The sequence below is a fragment of the Melospiza melodia genome, chromosome 4 (genome assembly GCF_035770615.1).
Source record: "Melospiza melodia melodia isolate bMelMel2 chromosome 4, bMelMel2.pri, whole genome shotgun sequence".
Taxonomy (NCBI): Eukaryota; Metazoa; Chordata; class Aves; order Passeriformes; family Passerellidae; genus Melospiza; species Melospiza melodia.
The window spans coordinates 95768703-95785537 of NC_086197.1; the positions used below are offsets into that span (position 1 = coordinate 95768703).

At 37.4% G+C, this 16835-nt stretch overlaps 1 protein-coding gene across 2 annotated transcripts in view; it reads left to right on the plus strand.

Moving 5' to 3' along the window:
• PIK3C2G (phosphatidylinositol-4-phosphate 3-kinase catalytic subunit type 2 gamma) overlaps positions 1 to 16835 on the plus strand; it is a 190691-nt gene that overhangs the window by 51761 nt on the left and 122095 nt on the right. For both annotated transcript variants that reach the window (XM_063155658.1, XM_063155659.1), the window contains 4 exons: positions 875 to 997; positions 6753 to 6884; positions 13954 to 14068; positions 15456 to 15586. In XM_063155658.1, coding sequence (XP_063011728.1) covers positions 875 to 997; positions 6753 to 6884; positions 13954 to 14068; positions 15456 to 15586 — 501 coding nt within the window. The remainder of the gene's footprint in view (positions 1 to 874; positions 998 to 6752; positions 6885 to 13953; positions 14069 to 15455; positions 15587 to 16835) is intronic.

The following is a 16835-nucleotide window of genomic DNA, read 5'->3' on the forward strand; positions in this document are numbered from 1 at the left end:
TAAAAATGTATATATTCCTTTGAGTACTGATCTGGTTTTTACAGATTGGGAAAAGAAGGTATAAATAGAATCATAGAATACCCTGGGTTAAAAAGAGCCTAAAGATCATCCATTCCACCCCTGCTGTGGGCAGGGACACCTCTGACTATGCCAGGTTGCTCAGAGCTCCATCCAGCCTGGCCTTGGACACTTGCAGGGATCCAGGGGCAGCCACAGCTGCTCTGGGCACCTGTGCCAGGGCATCACCCTGACACTAAAGAATTCCATCCTAACATCCAATCTGAACCTAACCTCCTTCAGTTTAAAGCTTTCCCTTGTCCTATCGCTGCATTCCCTTGTAAAATATCCCTTCCCAGCCCCCTTTGGGTGCTCTGATGTCCCCTTGGAGCCTTTTCTTCTCCAGGCTGAGCAAACCCTGTTCTCTCATTCTCCCAGGAGAGGTGCCCCAGCCCTCTGAGCATCTTTGTGTCCCCCTCTGGACCTGCTCTGACAGTTCCATGTCTTTCATGTGCTGGGGGCCCCAGGGCTGGATGCAGTTCTCCAGGTGGGAGATTTCTTGCTGACTCTAGGATGAGCAAGTTCCAACACTTATGTCCAAATTTTCATTCACTGCAATAATGAAAAAAAAAAATTAATGTCAAAAACTTGAAACAGAACCCAAGTATCTTTAAGACTTCTCTTTAATTTCTGAACTTTAAGGAAAAAACCCCAAAAAACTTAAAAGCCCCTCCATGCACATATTGATATGATGTGAATTATTATAATTCCTTTTCTCATGTAAGAGTGGATTTTCATAAGTTCCTGAGGGAGTGACTCCAAATATACTGTGCTGGACATAGTATATTAAAATTAATTTTATTTTTCTCCTTTGTAGCTACAAAGTTTTCTCTTTTTCCTGTTTACTGACTTATGCTGGGAGGACAATATGTCAAGTGAAGATTTGCAAAAATACTCCAGTTAAAAGATCCTTCTTTTTCCTGGCTGACTGGAATGAGAAGTAAGTTTTGGTCTGTGTTTGATATATGTTCCTCTGACAGATATTACACATCCGATATTCATTAAAAAAAAAAAAAAAAAACAAAAAAACCCAAAACAAAACAAAAAAACAAAAACAAAACCAAAAAAAAAAAACCAAAAAAAAAAAAAACCAAAAAAAAAAAAAAAAAACACCAAAAAAAAACAAAACCAAAAAACCCAGAACAGCGAGAAAGGGATGGGACAGCCGGAGAAAGGGAAATAGGACTGAGGTAAGTCTGGTCTGACAATACATTAAACTGAGCTGGTCTGTGAACAGCCTTTGTTCACTGGAGGGATCCAGGAGTGCTAGAACTGAAAGAAGTGCAATTAAAGGCCTTATTTATGTTCTTTTGAGGAATTCCACCTTTTGGATCTATCTTTAATACATTTGCAATCCAGCTTGAGAACCTACTTTAACATTTCTTCAAAGTTCTTGTTATATCAAACAAGGCTGTTTGGGTTGTTAGGTTGGAGTCTTATTTGTTTGTTTGCTTGTTTAATTTTTGGTGGGCTATTTTATTTGGTTGTTTGTTGTTATGTTTTTGGTTTTTTAATTAGAAGGATCTGCAGTTTTACAATGAGGATCTTAATTTGAGACTTGAATTTTAGGATAAAAGCTGCCTGTTACCTGTCTGTCTCACACTCAGTCAGCATTCAGTTAAAGCAATGGCATGAAAAAAAGCATATTTGTAATAGATGAGAGAGAGATACACCTTTTTTATGATTTGGTGGTGATATGGAATTCTTTCAGCTTCTTGAGAATGACATATTTATATTTACAATCTTTGAAATTTTTGGTGTTTTGCATCAGTGTTTACTGTATTCTAAATCTGAAAGCAGCTTGATAACGTTACAATTGAACAGAGGCCACAAGTCTGAAAATGTTTCTTTTTGGGTTTTTCCCTAATTACAATTGTAATTGTATGTGTAATTCATAACTTCTGTTTGCCTTTTTCTGAGACACTCAACAGAATCAAACTGGTGAAATGGAAGAAGAGCTTTTCATGTTAAACACATTTATCTTAGTGGAGTGATATAGGAAGATTAGTATGTTTCTGTATGATTAAGAAACAAAATGGGTGAACTTCTGCTAAGTATCCAAATAAGGCCCTTGATGCCCTCTGAAGGCTGCCCTAGAACAGAGGCTGGGCAGAGTTACAGAACAAAGCAGGGATTTATTCAAAGGATCTCCTCCATGGATGCCCCTTGGGCAGCACCAGAGCCCAGCCAGGGCTGCACCCAAGATGAACCAAAACGGCCCCAAAATGCACGGCCGGGCACGGGCTCTGTCCCTGGGATCAGTTCTGCTCCATTTGCACCTTGCAGTTCATTGTCCCATTCCAGCTTTAGCCCAGGCAGTCCCACCCTGCTTGTTTTTCTCTCTCCAGCCCATGGGGTTTGTGCTCCTGGGCTGAGATTTGGATCATTTGTCCTTGGTGCCCAGCTGGAGCAGGAATTGTTTTGTGTCCCTGCTCTGTGCTCAGAGCTCACCATCCCCTAACACGAAGCTCAGACCCACACACTAAAGCAGCACAGAATGTGAAAATATCAAAGCTGAAACCCAAGGCATCACCCTCAGTTGTGTCCATAGCATATAAGTATGTGTCCCTCAGTCTTTTGTATGATTGGCAAGCAGCTGCTGTCCTTGTGTTTAAAAAATCATATTATTCCCTTTTCCAAGTTTCAGTCAAATAATTTCTTATGGTACATACAGGCAGAAAACATGGAAGGATATGAGGAGAATTCTATTTCTTATGAGCAGTTTTGGCTTCTAAAAGGTGGCTAATACTTTTCTGGAATTCATGTTACAAAACATTGGCTAAGATGGAAGATAGAATAGAAATAAGCATTTAGTGTAACTGAAGCAGAAATTCTGCTCCTCTTCTGTTTCATGAAAATGTAAAGCAATCAGCCAGAAGCTTCAGGCTTTCCATTGAAACTTCTCCCTTGCAAAATCATTATTAAATGTGCACAATTCCATCCAAATCTTGTTGGAAAAAGAATAAATTAAATATGCAGAACAAGTCCTTTCATAGGTCATAGATGCTTGTAAGAGGCTTTTAATGTCAGATCTAGAAGTGCGTGAAACATAATAGCATCAGTTTGGGAGAGCATCTTTTTACTTTTTATTGTTGCTTAGTTTTCAAAAAAGAAAGTTCAAAATCCATTTCTAATAAATTCTAAAGTAAAAATCTGTGAATTTATATCTGTCTGGTATGTTTTTGAATATTTCCCTCAAACATTAAAGGTATTCACATATTTTCTGCCTCTAACTGATTGACCTGGATTTGTTTAAGTCTCAATACATGAGGGGAGGTTTCTTGAACCCCTTTTCCTGAGGTGCAGGTTGAGAATTTGGAGAACCAGGTATGCCATTATTTTTTGTATGTTTAACATGTATCCAGAACTGGGTTTTGTGAAAAAATGCTCTTTTTGAGTCAAAGTGGAGATGCCAGGTGAGAATTTTAAATCAGGCAGCAGCCTTAAATGGAGAGGAGGTTTAGATAAAATGTTGGTAATAGATTTTTACTCTGAGAGTTGGGAGGCCCTGGCGCATTTTGCCCAGAGAAGCTGATCACAGTGGGGTAAAAGGTCACCAGGAGGAGCATCTGTTACATTAGGAAGTCAGATATTCTCTCTATAGCTATGGATCATTCGGGCCATAAAATAAACCTGGCTAATTCAAAATTAGTTCTGATCTTACATTAGGATTGGTTTGAATGGGATGGGGGGAGGGAAAAAGGCAAGTAGTGTTTTGGTGATGAGGAGTCTAGGTAGAGAGCTTCTGCCAAAGACAAGGCTTGCTTTATTTACTCGTTTTTATTAATTTGGTTTCAGTTTTCAAGTACTTTAACCAGTTAGTGTCTAAACTTGATCATGATGAGGTTTTATGTATAAATATAATCCATCTTCTATTAAAGTCTGTTATCATATTTAATCTTTCCCAAAATGTTCTCAGAAATTATGGAAATCATTTCATTCCTAAGAAGCTTGCCTTGCACAGTGCTTCTTCTGTTTGTTCTTTTTTGAGAGTATAGTTTTGCTTTAGAACTTGTAAATTACCTTTGGAAAGCGTGATTGTCTTCTTGATGCAGAGTCCAAACAGGCTGGTACCATTTAACTTATAATGTGTAAAGTCCAAATTTGCCCCCCTTATTTTCTCATCAATTTCATTTTCTGGTGGCGGAGATCTCTTAGTTATTTTCTTTGGTCCTAGCTGGTTGCTCTTGATGTATTTATTTCAGCATCTCCTCTTTTTCCATCCTTCATAATTTATGTTAAACCTACAGACACAAAGTACAGAATTAACATTAAGCCAACCATTCATCACCTCAGATACTTTCTTGGCACTGGTTTTCCCTCTTCTCCCTATTTTTCTTGGCTTGTCTGTTTTGTTTCCATTCTCTCTGGGTTGTCCCAGAGCTTTTCTGTGTTGAGTGCTTTTAGGAAACAAGTTTTATAACTTTATCTGATACCTGTGAATGGCAACTTCTCAGTGAGCAGCTTCTTTGTCTCGTTCCTGGCCAGAGCTCCGTCCCTTCTTTTTAGCCACCCACTTGGCTCAGCCTCCTGCAGTCACAAAGGCTGAGACCAACTGGGTAAATTCAGATAGGCATTAATTAAAGTTGTCTCGGTTTTGCATTACAGAAGTGATGTTTTAGGAGAGGCTGTTGGTACTTTTCTCTGTGTCTGACAAAAAGAAATAATTAGTGATGGCTTTGAGAGTTGATAGTCTGTTGAACTACTAAGAAACTGAACATGCTTTTGTATAAAACACATGTTAAACGTAAAAAAATCTTGGGAAATCTTGGCCAAGAAATCTCAAATTAGCGAACCAAAACCACTAAAAGTTCTTAAAAGCAATACAGATATTCCTCTTCTTTGTGTATCACATGTTTCCAGAAGAGAAATTTTGGTCCTCTTTGGCCCATACTTTAACTCTTGGGATGTGTAACTTGTCAGAGTTTCCAGGCTCTTTTCCTGCTAGAAGTAGTGGTGCATGTGTCCTAGGGAAAATCTGGCAAGCATTTGGTTTCTGCAGTGATGATATTGAGAATTTTTGTTCACTGCTCCAGCTTCAGACAGAGTGTTAACAATTGTCTGTATCACAAAATGCATGTCGTGATGTTTTTATTTCTGTCTCTTCAAATCATTAATGGTTCTTAAAGTTAATTCTGTCAAACATTTTTATGTAACAAATGTTGTTGGCCTCTCAGTGAAAAAGACAGAACAAGTTATTTTTAGCAGGTAAACCAGTTCAGTTTCCCAATAACTGTTTCTAACTAATTATGAGTAAGGAAGAGTTCATGAGACAGGGAAAGCAAACTTGAAAGCTATTAATAGGGACACGTGGGAAGACAGTTGAGAGTTGCTTCTCAATTCTGTTCATGGTAATCAGAAAGAGAGGGAAATGGCTGTCTTGCTTTGTTATTCAAAGAGGGAGGTGTGCAAATTTGCATCATTTCCAAATGTTGGAAGACGGATGATCTTAAATTTTGAGCTTAATGCTGATTTGGAGTACTTCAGATTTTCAGCTGAAACCCATCTAATTCCTTTCAGTAGCTCCTCAGCACAGTCCAGGAAACTTTCCCAAGTCCAACAGAAATTTGATAGGTATGGAACTGGGAGCAAAATCTTAGGCCGATTTTTCCTTTCACTATTAGCATGCCTTACTTCTGCACCCATAATTCTTATGTTTTAAAGTGCAGTTTTTACTTTTGCTTGCTGTTTAAGTGTGACTATATCTCTTTAAAATTGCTGAGTTGCATTCTTCTGTCACTCTATTACTCATATTTATCTTTAGTCTGTTTTCTTAATCTCCAGTTTATGCAGATCTTTTGTTTTCTTAATGATTATATTATCAATGGGGAATAATCCTTTTAGCTCCTAGCTCCTTATATTGATTTTGTTTATACAGAAAAAAATGTAATTAATTTTACTCTCTGCTTAAGAAATTTGAGTTTCTACTGAATATACATGGATAAGGCTAGAAAATTATCTGTTCAGGAAAAAGAAATTGCAGACTTGTGTGGGTAATTACACATGAGATCTTTCCATACAGCATGAAACTAGCTGGTTATTGGAATTATTCCAAGTTATTATTTTAGATAAATTTTCATAAATTGTATAAATGAACTGAATGACCAAGAAAGGTAATGGTCAATGTGAAGTTGAGATGAATATTGATGAAAAATGAATTTTCTCACTAAAAAATGCAAATCTGTCATTGCTGTTAAAACAACATCTGCCTTTAAGTTATGGTTAAGAAACATCACACCACCAAAGCACACCTGAACAAGAGAAAGATTATCATTCAGCAACTCTTGCTTTTTAAGTGGTGTTTTCCTCTGAAGACACAAGACAGCCAATAATTGCTGCTTGACAGTTTTCCCTTAACAGGCTCCTTATTGTGAAATAGCCTTTCACTGATAAGGTAATTCCAAAGGAAAGTTTAATTAAAGTTCTTCCTGCCTTTGCCAGCTCTAGTAGTTACCACTGAAGTGAATGAGTTTTTATCTGCCTCTTCTCAAATGCTGTGACTCAGGTTAATGGTTGCCAATGCTCATCAATGTATTGAAGGGATCAGTGGCATTTTCCTTCAGAGTGCAACTTCTGTAGTTTATAGCTCAATATATGTGTTAGAACATGTAGAAAAATGTAGAAAGAACCCACTTGTTGTAACAATGCTCAAATATTTTAGCTTTTCTTTTTTCTCTTTTCTGGTTTTCTTGTAGGGTCAACTTCCCTCTACGAATAAAAGCTCTTCCAAGGGAAACTATGCTGACCATAAAACTGCTGGGGGTAAACAGTGCCTCTAAAAATACAGAAGTGCTTGCTTGGACATGCTGCCCATTGTATGCAAAAGGGTAAGTTTGGGTTTGTATGACCTTAAGAAAATACCATTCTTGAATAGTGGAGACTACAACCTGGGAGAAATATAAAAATACAAAATTACTCATTTCAGGACCTCCTGTAATAAGACTGAGAGGGTCACTCACAGCAAATTGCTTTGGATGTGCCAGTAAGAGCCACATCCACAGGTGTCTTTTCTCTCTCTCTTTTCTCTCTCCATTTTCCCTCCCTTCCCTCTTTCCCTCTTTCTCTTCTTCCTTTTCTAGTTTTAGATGACTCTTTAACACTTCCTCTTTCTTCTTCACAACGGCTGTTTTTGGGGGGTTTTTTTGTGTTCTCACACACTTTCATTCTGCTGAAATTGGGACAGTTAGTACTGACCACAATGAGCACTTCTCACTCTCCACACCACTTTAGAAGCTTTCTTCTCTTTTCTAACCACTTCTTTCTGCACAGTACACTATGTAACAGTGGCTTAAAGGTGCTTGTAGCTTGAATGTCTCTGCAGTGAAGTACAAATACCCAAGGTAAATTTTCTGCAGTGCTCTAAATATGTTTCAGTAGCACTGAGACACCTGAATTTAGACTGAGTCTTTGCAGTTATAAGAATTTTTTATTTGGGCTCCATAGCCCTGCAGTACCCTCAGTGCAACAGAGGGATATGTTCAAGCCCCCCCAAATTTCTACATTAGCATCAACCTCTAAGCTGTAGCTCTTTCCTTATCTTGAGACATCTTGATCTACTTCTCTACATGGTGGCAATCACCATTCAAAACAAAATAAAACAAAAAAAATTTGACTGCATATATTAATTTACCATATTTGATAGACCTTGTGCTTCCTTGAACTTTTAATCTGAGAGGTGTAGGAAATTATTTGGACTGGGCTAGATGCTTTTTCCATCTTTTCAGAGAAATTCAAGGTTACTCTACTCTTTTGTGACTTAGTGTGTAGAGCACTTAGCTTGAAGGAAGGAAAGAAGCATGAATCAAATCTCTGCTGCAAGGATTGCTGGGGCAATTTATTCAATTACTTTTCTTTCATAGTTAGCCTTAAGAAGGGCACTTCACTCTTCCATTGTGTATGCATTTTTAACGAAAGCATGAAATGTGTTTGAGGCATGATAATTTAATGAGGGACCACTTACCCCATTTAGCTTCAAAGGTTCCTATACGGGAATTCTGTTCCTGAGGACCTGTGTTGTTCTGGAGGTTTTCATCTTTTCCAACATTCAAATCTAAAAGAAATGACTTATGGAAGGCCTTAAAGTCCTCAGCTCCCTCTGAGGTATATTTTTTCATATATGTCATCAGAGCAAGCACAATGGTTTTTGTTAGGTAGATGGCCACACTATCCTGATGGTTTGAAAAATTTGACTGCAAAATGGCTCTGTTCTTTCCTGGAACACACAATCAGCACAGTGAAGGGGATAGAGGGCCACTTTCCTTTCATTTGCTGTGTAATTGGAGAGATCATTGCTGAAGTGACCCTTCAAAGCAGAAATCAAGGTTGAGTTGTTGCAGGAATGATTTAGGAATAGCATATTCAACACCCCCTAATCTGATAGCTGTGTCATTTGCAATTACAGTAATTACTACCACAAAGAAGCCTAAATGCCTTTTTTCTCCTTTGGCCAACCACATCTCCATAGGATTATTCATTCTCTGTGATTTCAATTGATAGACAAACTGGTCTGAAAATAAGAATTGCCCCGAAAATCCCCTTGCTGCTGGAGTGCAACTAAACTTTCCAGATTTATTTCGGTAGAGCACTTCTGAACTTGGAAGTATGTACCAAGAAAAGATTTGTACTTCCAGTGTCATGCTAATATGTCAAGAGCACCTTGTATTACTGCAAAGATTATGGTATTAGGGTTTTTAAATAACAAACTCTGTGAATGTGTGTAAAGAGATTAAAGAAATCTGACCAGAAAATCTTTGACAAAACATTTCTAGCTTGGAAAATAACACTTCCTCAAAATAAAACTTTTCTTGGAGGTGAATTTGTCTTAACATTCTTATGTCTAGAATTTAATTTATTGGGGAAAGGACAGAAATAAGCTCTTTGAAGAAGCCAGCTGCCCTGAGGTATTTGCCAGGGTCATCAAACATCCTGGTTCAAATCCTTGTCCCAGTTGGTCTCTTCTCAGGGTCAGTGAAGATAAGGACAGAGTGTGGTTCTTATTTTCCTATTCAGATGCTTGATAAAAAGGAAAAAAGATTATTTTGTTAAACACTGGAAAAACAAAATAAATGTCAAACATGTTTTTTAAAATACTGTTCCTCATTTCTGTCCTGTTATATCATTATCTGATTAAAACCACAGAAATTCTATTCAAAGTTATTTGGCTTATGTTGAAGAGAGAAGGGAAAAAAACCAAAACAACAGTTTTGTGTTATTCACAGGTATTGCTTAGAATCTTGATCTGTTAGGACAAAAGAACATTAATTAAAAAGTCTCTGAATTTGCTTCTCTTTGTAAATTTTATATCTAATTTCTCTTTACAAATAATTATTTTAATTGTATGGCCGTGTCGCTTCTTTGTATTTTAATACTTTACATTTAAAAAATTTGAACTAAAGATTAAAAAACATGAATTTAACGTGTATACAAATTCTTTTAATCTGTTTCAAGACGTGAAGTTTCTCATGCCTTTGAACACGACAGTGTTTAAAGCTCTTGCCAGATCAAAGGCCTGTAGTTATTTGCTGAGAGTTTACCACTCCCATTTTCCTCTAAAAAATACTAATCAGATTGGATAAGTACATTTATTTATTTATTTATTTATAAAGAAACAAATCTATCTCTTTAAATAAAGAATATTACTTATTTTTTTATATTGCAATCTCTTCTCACCGGGCCCATTTTGAAACCACACAATACCTAAAAACATCCTCAAGAATTTGGCCAGCTTTAGGGTTTTTGTTGTTGCTAAAGACTTGTCATTGAACAGATGTTTAGCAAATTTGCTTAATTTACATTATTTCCTGAATTCTAGTGTTATCTTGCACTCTTGTCACAGTTTTCTTGCACTGTGTAGATTTATGACATGATTAGCTGTTGGATACACACTGTAGTCAGCCAAACATGTGTTGGGACTCCTGCTTATCAAGCTGACTTCCTGAAAGTATTCTCCAAGCCTTACCTAAATGGAGTTGTTTACTCTAAAATCATTGCTTGTAAGGTAATTTCATGATTTTATATTTTTGGAACAAAAATTATGAAGTAATCAGGAACGTAAATGCAAAAATTTTTTCGAAGTCTGGAATAATTTTGTACTCAATGTAATTATAACTTACTAATTTATCCTACAAATTTAGGGAAGTTATTTAAACTAGAAACTGTGGGGATGGAGGGTGTGATCCTTATAAATGTCTGCAGTACATTTAACATTAATTTGTAGCTGAAAATTGTCTCCAGTTTGAATTTTCTAGAACTCTGTAGTATTTGTAATTATAATAACAGCATTATTTTATAGTATCATTCCAATGCTTGAGTCATAAGATATGGGAAAGGGTTTTTATATATTTTAGCAGCTTTGCATTTCCTTTAAATTTAAGCTCCACTCTGAACTTCTGAGACTTATAATGTCAGGTTTGGGAATACTTACATTATTTTTACACAGTACTTTGTCCTGATTTTCCCATTTTATTCAGCCTAAGCAGTAACCCTCCTCTAATGTACATTTTTGAATGAAAACAGTGATAATGAGTGTAGCTGCCTTCTTGCCCAGTCGGTGAGCCATCATATCTGCTTTTCTCAGCCTTATCAGAGAGCTGACTTCAGACAGTAGCCCTAAATCAGTGCCAGTAGAGCCTTTGGTGGTGCATCTATTCAAGAGTCTCATTAGATGCTAGAGGCAGTTCAAAAAGGGTTTGGAAGCCTGTGTGCCAGCCTTCCATTCCTTCACATCAGAAACTGTTACTCTCTTGGGCTGAACAGTTTAGTGATTCAGAGCTGATGAACAAACCAGAAATCCGTCATTTTGGGGTATCTGGGAAGTTGCAAGGTCCCCCACAGTTCCCCCACATTGCTCTGGCTTCACGGATTCTACCACAATTTATTTTGGTATTTCTAAATCAGACAGAGCAAGCAGCAAAACTTTCCTCCTGTGGGGAAAGTCTGCCATGGGACTTCAGGGTATAAGGCTGACTTTATCAACTTAGGATAACTTGAGCTGCCTTTAAATAGCAATATCATTTTCTGTAGCAAGATGGGAAGGTTATTTTAGCTCCAGTAAAACACAAGAGAAGAGAATCTCTGTAATTCCAAAAGGAATAAATGGCAGTAGGTACACAACAGGATGATCACTTTCTGATCTCCTTGGTAGTGAAGTTGTTACATGAAAGCCATTTTCTGTGTCTGTGATCATTACAGGAGTCTTTAAAAGGTCATTACCCTCACCTCAGGGATGGAAAAACTGGAATGGTAGGGAGAATAGGGAGTGACCTGCCTGAGCTCATCAGCAGAACCAAGTAGCAGAGAGAAGACTCTGTCTATTCACTACAGGATATGGTTATTATGCTCATGATGTTAATTCCTTCATTTTCTGAATGGATCCTCCCCTCTCACCTGCTTATTTTTCTAAAAATAATGATGCATCTTTTCCCTGTTTCATTTATCCACTTGGCCCCTGTTATTGTTCCATTTCTGTGTCCAAAAGCTGTTTTCTCTGAGGAACATTGACTGTGCTTGTAGTGCCCCAAAGTTGGGTAGGTGTGCTGGTTTGGGCTGGGATATAATTAATTTTATTCCCAGTGGCTGGTATGGAGCTGTGTATTGGATTTATGCTGAGCACAGGGTTGATAATGTAGAGATGGTTTTGGTACTGAGCAGGGCTTGCACAGAGCCAAGGCCTTTTCTGCTTTTCTTGTTGTTTCTTGTTTTCTTGTTAGGAGAGGTCTCAAACACATCTACAGCACCTCTGAGGTCTGTACTACTACTTCTATTTGTCTACACAGGTTTCCCAGGAAAAAAAATCCACTGAATGTATTCTTTTTTAAAGGCCCCCATAGTTTTAGAGCACAATATGAAAGTGATTAGCAGTAATGAGAGCTCAGAAGGGTAATTTAGTCTTCATGTTCGTTTATTCTCAGCTACTCCTCTCTCTTCTAACAAAAGTGCCAATTAGTTCAAATTATGATGTAAATCTTTGTCAACAAAGGATTAGTTGAAGAGATGCAACTCATTTATTAAAGGTCATCTGAGTACACATCACAGGAAAACCTCTTTGAATCACCATTGATCACTTCCTCATTCACATCAATTACCTAAATGAGAGAGACTTCATATCACACAATTGCTTTCTTCCAAGTATCTTGCTCATATCACAGCTCTTTTTCTGCCTCCATTCCCTTGCAAATCCACCTACAGCTGCAAAAAAAAAACCTTCAGAAAATAACTGTTTAATCCTCCTGAGCTCTGTTCTCACAAAAAAATAAAATGTCTATGCTAACTACACAAACAGCTCAAGAAGTGGAAAAGAAAAATTAGTCCTGAATTAGGTTTATACTCATTTATGTTGACTGTAACAGTCACTTTGTGGGAGTTTCTTCAATCTTCTTCAGATGACTTTAAGCAATTTATTTTAATTTGCAATTCAAAAGATACTTTCTTTACAGCAATGTTGCAAACTCGTGCTGGGATCAAATAGTCCATCTGCTGTCTCTTGTACCTCTGACGTCTTCCTCCCAGGGGAAAGGTTGGAGTTCAGGCCTCATTTACCTGGCTGGCTCTTTCTGCTGCAGTATCTACTGAGTCTCTCAGTTGTTTTGACTGAGCAGTGTTTAAAAAAATCTTAATGAAAAATATTTTAAAATAGTAGTAAAAGAAGAGGTGCTGAACATAATCAAATTTCCAACCTCACTACTCAGTAAGATATAGACAAATTAAGGGGTAAACCCAGTGTGTAATAATTTCTTTTTTCAGTGCAATATAAATTTGAGTTGGTTTGTAATGCTTAGGATTAACACCCAAACTTTCTGATTTTATTCAAGTTCTCTAGACTGGATTGTGCTGCCCTGCCAAATCAGGCTGGGTTTCTTATCTGCTGGCCACATGCATGCCTGTTTTATTGATAAGACTTTCTTGTGGGTGTAGTGCTGACTCATACTTCAGACCATAACCTTTCATCTGTCCAAAAGCTCCATGTGGCACATGTGGTACAAACTATCCCACTCAAACTCCTTTTAGCTCCTTATAGACTTTCATATCATACTTTCCCTCCCTGCCACCTACACATAAAATCAGCAAGGATCCCTTATGGATGCAGTAGATAGCCATGAGTTTCTTCTTTTTGTGGAATAAATATGCTGCCCTCCACCTTTTACAGTGTATCAATGCTTCACAGTTTCTGCCATATTTGCCCTCAAAATTAAATCTTGGGACAGAATTATCCTTATTTTTACACCTGGCTTAAAGGGCAGCCCCTGTCACACAAGAAGCCAGAGGTAAAGTGCAGAGCTGACTCAGAACATCTTGGCAGAGGGATTTTTTTTCATGAACTCTGCAAGTGCAGATAGGCTGCTGTGGCAGTCAGGCCACCGGGATGCAACCTCTACTGTGTGGCATTCATATTCTCTGAAAAAATTCCTTTGCCCAGGATTTTTCTCCTGGGAAGCTGAGAGGCCTCAGAGAAAACAAAAACAATTCTTATCTCATTTGCTTCTCCTGTGTTGTGCTCATGTGGAATGTGTTTGGAGATTGTTTACCCACAGATGATTGTTTCATTGGATTCTGGCATGAAATATTTTGACTCTTTGGCCAATTATGGCCAAGCTGTGTTGGAAAGAGTCACGCGTTTTCATTATTATCATTTCTGTATTCTTTAATGTAGTATAGCATTGTTTAATATAATATAGTATAAATTAGCCTTCTGAGAACGTGGAGTCAGATCCATCATTCCTACCTTTGTCAGGACATCCCTGTGAATACAATACTCTGCTGCCTGAGGCCAGATTTGTACTAGTCACATAAAGATAAAGGGTTTGCTCTCCTTCTGCTTGTCCTTTGAGCTCTGCAGTTCCATGTCTTCAGTGGGATGTCCGTGATTACCAGAGCAGTGTTTCTCCCTGTTTCCTGCAGGAGGCTGATCCATGGAACCGTGCTGCTCAGCCTGGCACCGTGCAGCACAGTCCCCACAGCAATGATCACCCCGGGCATCTGCAGCACTGAGACACCAACCTCAGCCACCCTGCAGGTGAGGGAGCCAGAAAGCAAAGCAAAGGCTTGTTTTCTAGCAAAGTGCAAGGAAAAGGGTTGTTCCCACAGCTCATGGAGACCACCCAAACTCAAAATCCAATTTCCATTACAGCCATTCAAGGAATTACATCAGGTCTGCATGGTGGTTTTGTCACCTTTCCAGGCTGAGTTAGCAACTGGTTATTCCAGGACAAAGCCACTTGTTTTCTGTATTTAAAAATGCTAATGTCTGCTAGCAAATGAAATGTAAAAGCAGATAATACAGATAAATGAGCCTGGCCTAAAAGTAACCTTGTTTTAATAGACAAGCAAATGGGGATTTTCCAGGCTGAAGTCAAAGACTGTGCCTTAAAATAGCTCCCCCTATTAATAATTCAGGGAAGCTGAGATAGTAAATGGCTATTAATTTATATATTACTTTATATCTACTGAAACAAATAAAACAGGATTTCTCATTCTGCTTCCCCTCATTTTCAGTTATTCCTAGCCATATAGCAGTATCACAATTTCTGACCATGCTGGAAATATTTCAAATATATATTTTCATAGAAAATCTAGGCTTGGGTTGGGAGACCTCAAAGATCATCCAGGTTTGAAAGGCGACTGAGTGTTTTATAGGGAGCAAATTTGTTAACTTTTAGAAGAGTGATGCATATCAAATATTTGCATTAAAAATTAGAGAGAGATAAGACATTTTGGTGTGCATTAATAGACCAAAGCTGGATGCAAATTGAGCTGAATTATGAGGAAAAAATCTGAATTTTCAGATGTCTACTCAGCTTATCAAGTACCTCAAGCTTTGTAGTTTTGGTTGAATGTTTGCTTTCTCTGTATCTTAAAAAACATTATCCTTAATTTCTGACAGGCATGTGTAAGAATGTAAAATTGGTAGATGCTGTACAATATATTTATAAATTGAACATCCAGAAGAGAAATCAGGAATCTGATTTCCATCTCTTGCAGTGACAAGCTGCACATCAGAAATAGCCTTACTTTTCAAAAACCAAAACAAAACTACATTAATAAAAGGTTTCCATTTGAGAATAATTTCATTAAAAAAAAAAAAAAAAACAAAAGGAGACAAAAAGTTCAGTTTTGAACTTATAGAGTTCTAATAAAATTGCAATATGATGACTGAAATTTTTCCAGGAAAGTTAGACTTCCACTGAAGTCTGTGGATGGAATTTATCACCAAAACTTTTAAGTAACATATTACATACAGTGAGCATCCTCAAACAATTATCCCTCCTTTTTTTTGTCATACTTTGTATACTTCCTGTAGAAATCCAAAGTAATGTTTATTGACACTTGTAATGGAGATTGCACATTGCTAAAACCCTTCTGTCTTCTTTTTTTCTGCTTTCTTTTCTTGTTTATAAATAAAGCTTGACTTCCCAGAAGCTGATTTGGAGTTCATTAAACCTGAACCTGAGGAAAGAAGAGGTGATCTTGTAGAGCCAACCCAAGAGTGTCTGAAGCACATTGCAAGACTTTCACAGAGACATTCCCTCTTGCTGTAAGTTGTCCCCACCTCACCCTGCTGGTTCTTGCTGCGCTGTACCTACCCTATCAATCACAATTAAATGTATCCAATTTGTTAAAAACAAAATTTTCCTCCGAAGGAGCCTAGCTTGGCTGATTTGAGATGTAACATCTCTAAATGAAAGAATAGATCACAGCAAGGCCTAATAAGGCCCTGGAGGTGGCAGTGTATTTTATCAGTTTAGAAAAGGATTTTTTTTTTCCCTTTCTGTTACTACATCTTTTCATGTCTTTGAGGCAAGAAACTAATTTTTCTTTCAAAACATAAGATTTTCAGGTAATGCAGTGCATCTGTACCAGTATTAGCAAGAACACCTTTAGGTCCTATGGAAATCAGCCTTCTTTATTTATTAAACACTCAAACTTCAGATGGAGCTCTGAAATGGCCTTTGAAAAATCTGTTTCAGGTCATAAGTAAGGAAAGAAGTATGGAAAGTTCAGCTTTCACAGAAGGTGGATAAAGACACAGTGGTACAAAACACACTCTGAACTGAGGTAGATTAGTATGCTCTGCTACATGAATGTTGTACTACCAATTAGGATTATGTACTGCATAAAGTAATTTTGGGTGTAATCAGAGTGGAATTTGGAACACAGGTGCTCACAGAGAGCCATTATACTAATGACAGTTAATTGTGTGAATTAATCCTCCATCAAAGGTCAAAAGGTGCATTAGTTTTGCAATAACTAAACAACTTAATTCAGCACTCTCAGTGGGATATGATGTATCTGTTAAGAAGATTTTTCTGATTTCTATGTTGGTAGTTTGAGAGTTTTTAAAATTAATTTATTTTAAAAAAGAGTTGAGTTTTATGTTTAACTTAACTTTTACAGAGACAGACAAAATGTAAAATTATTTTTATTAACCAGAGGATCTGTGATTTGAGGTTTCATTTTTCTGTTTTAAAATGTGAATGGGATGTCAGTATTTTATTATGAAGAGCCACAGTGACAGTGAAATTTCCATCTATAAAATATGCTTTAGAATGATTAAGGGAACTTGAAACCCAATGCCTGTGACCTCTGTTCCCATGGCAAAAATGCGGTTTCAGTAAGAAGGAATAGGATCATTAAGAAATTAGCAAAGTACACAGTAGTTTGTCAAAGAAGATAGTTCATGCCCTTTCTCTGCTGCTTAAAACCTTAATGTCCATTTTATTGAGAATGCTGCGTGGTTCTTGTCTTCGAGAAGGACACAGTAGATGTGGAAAGTGTGCAGAGAG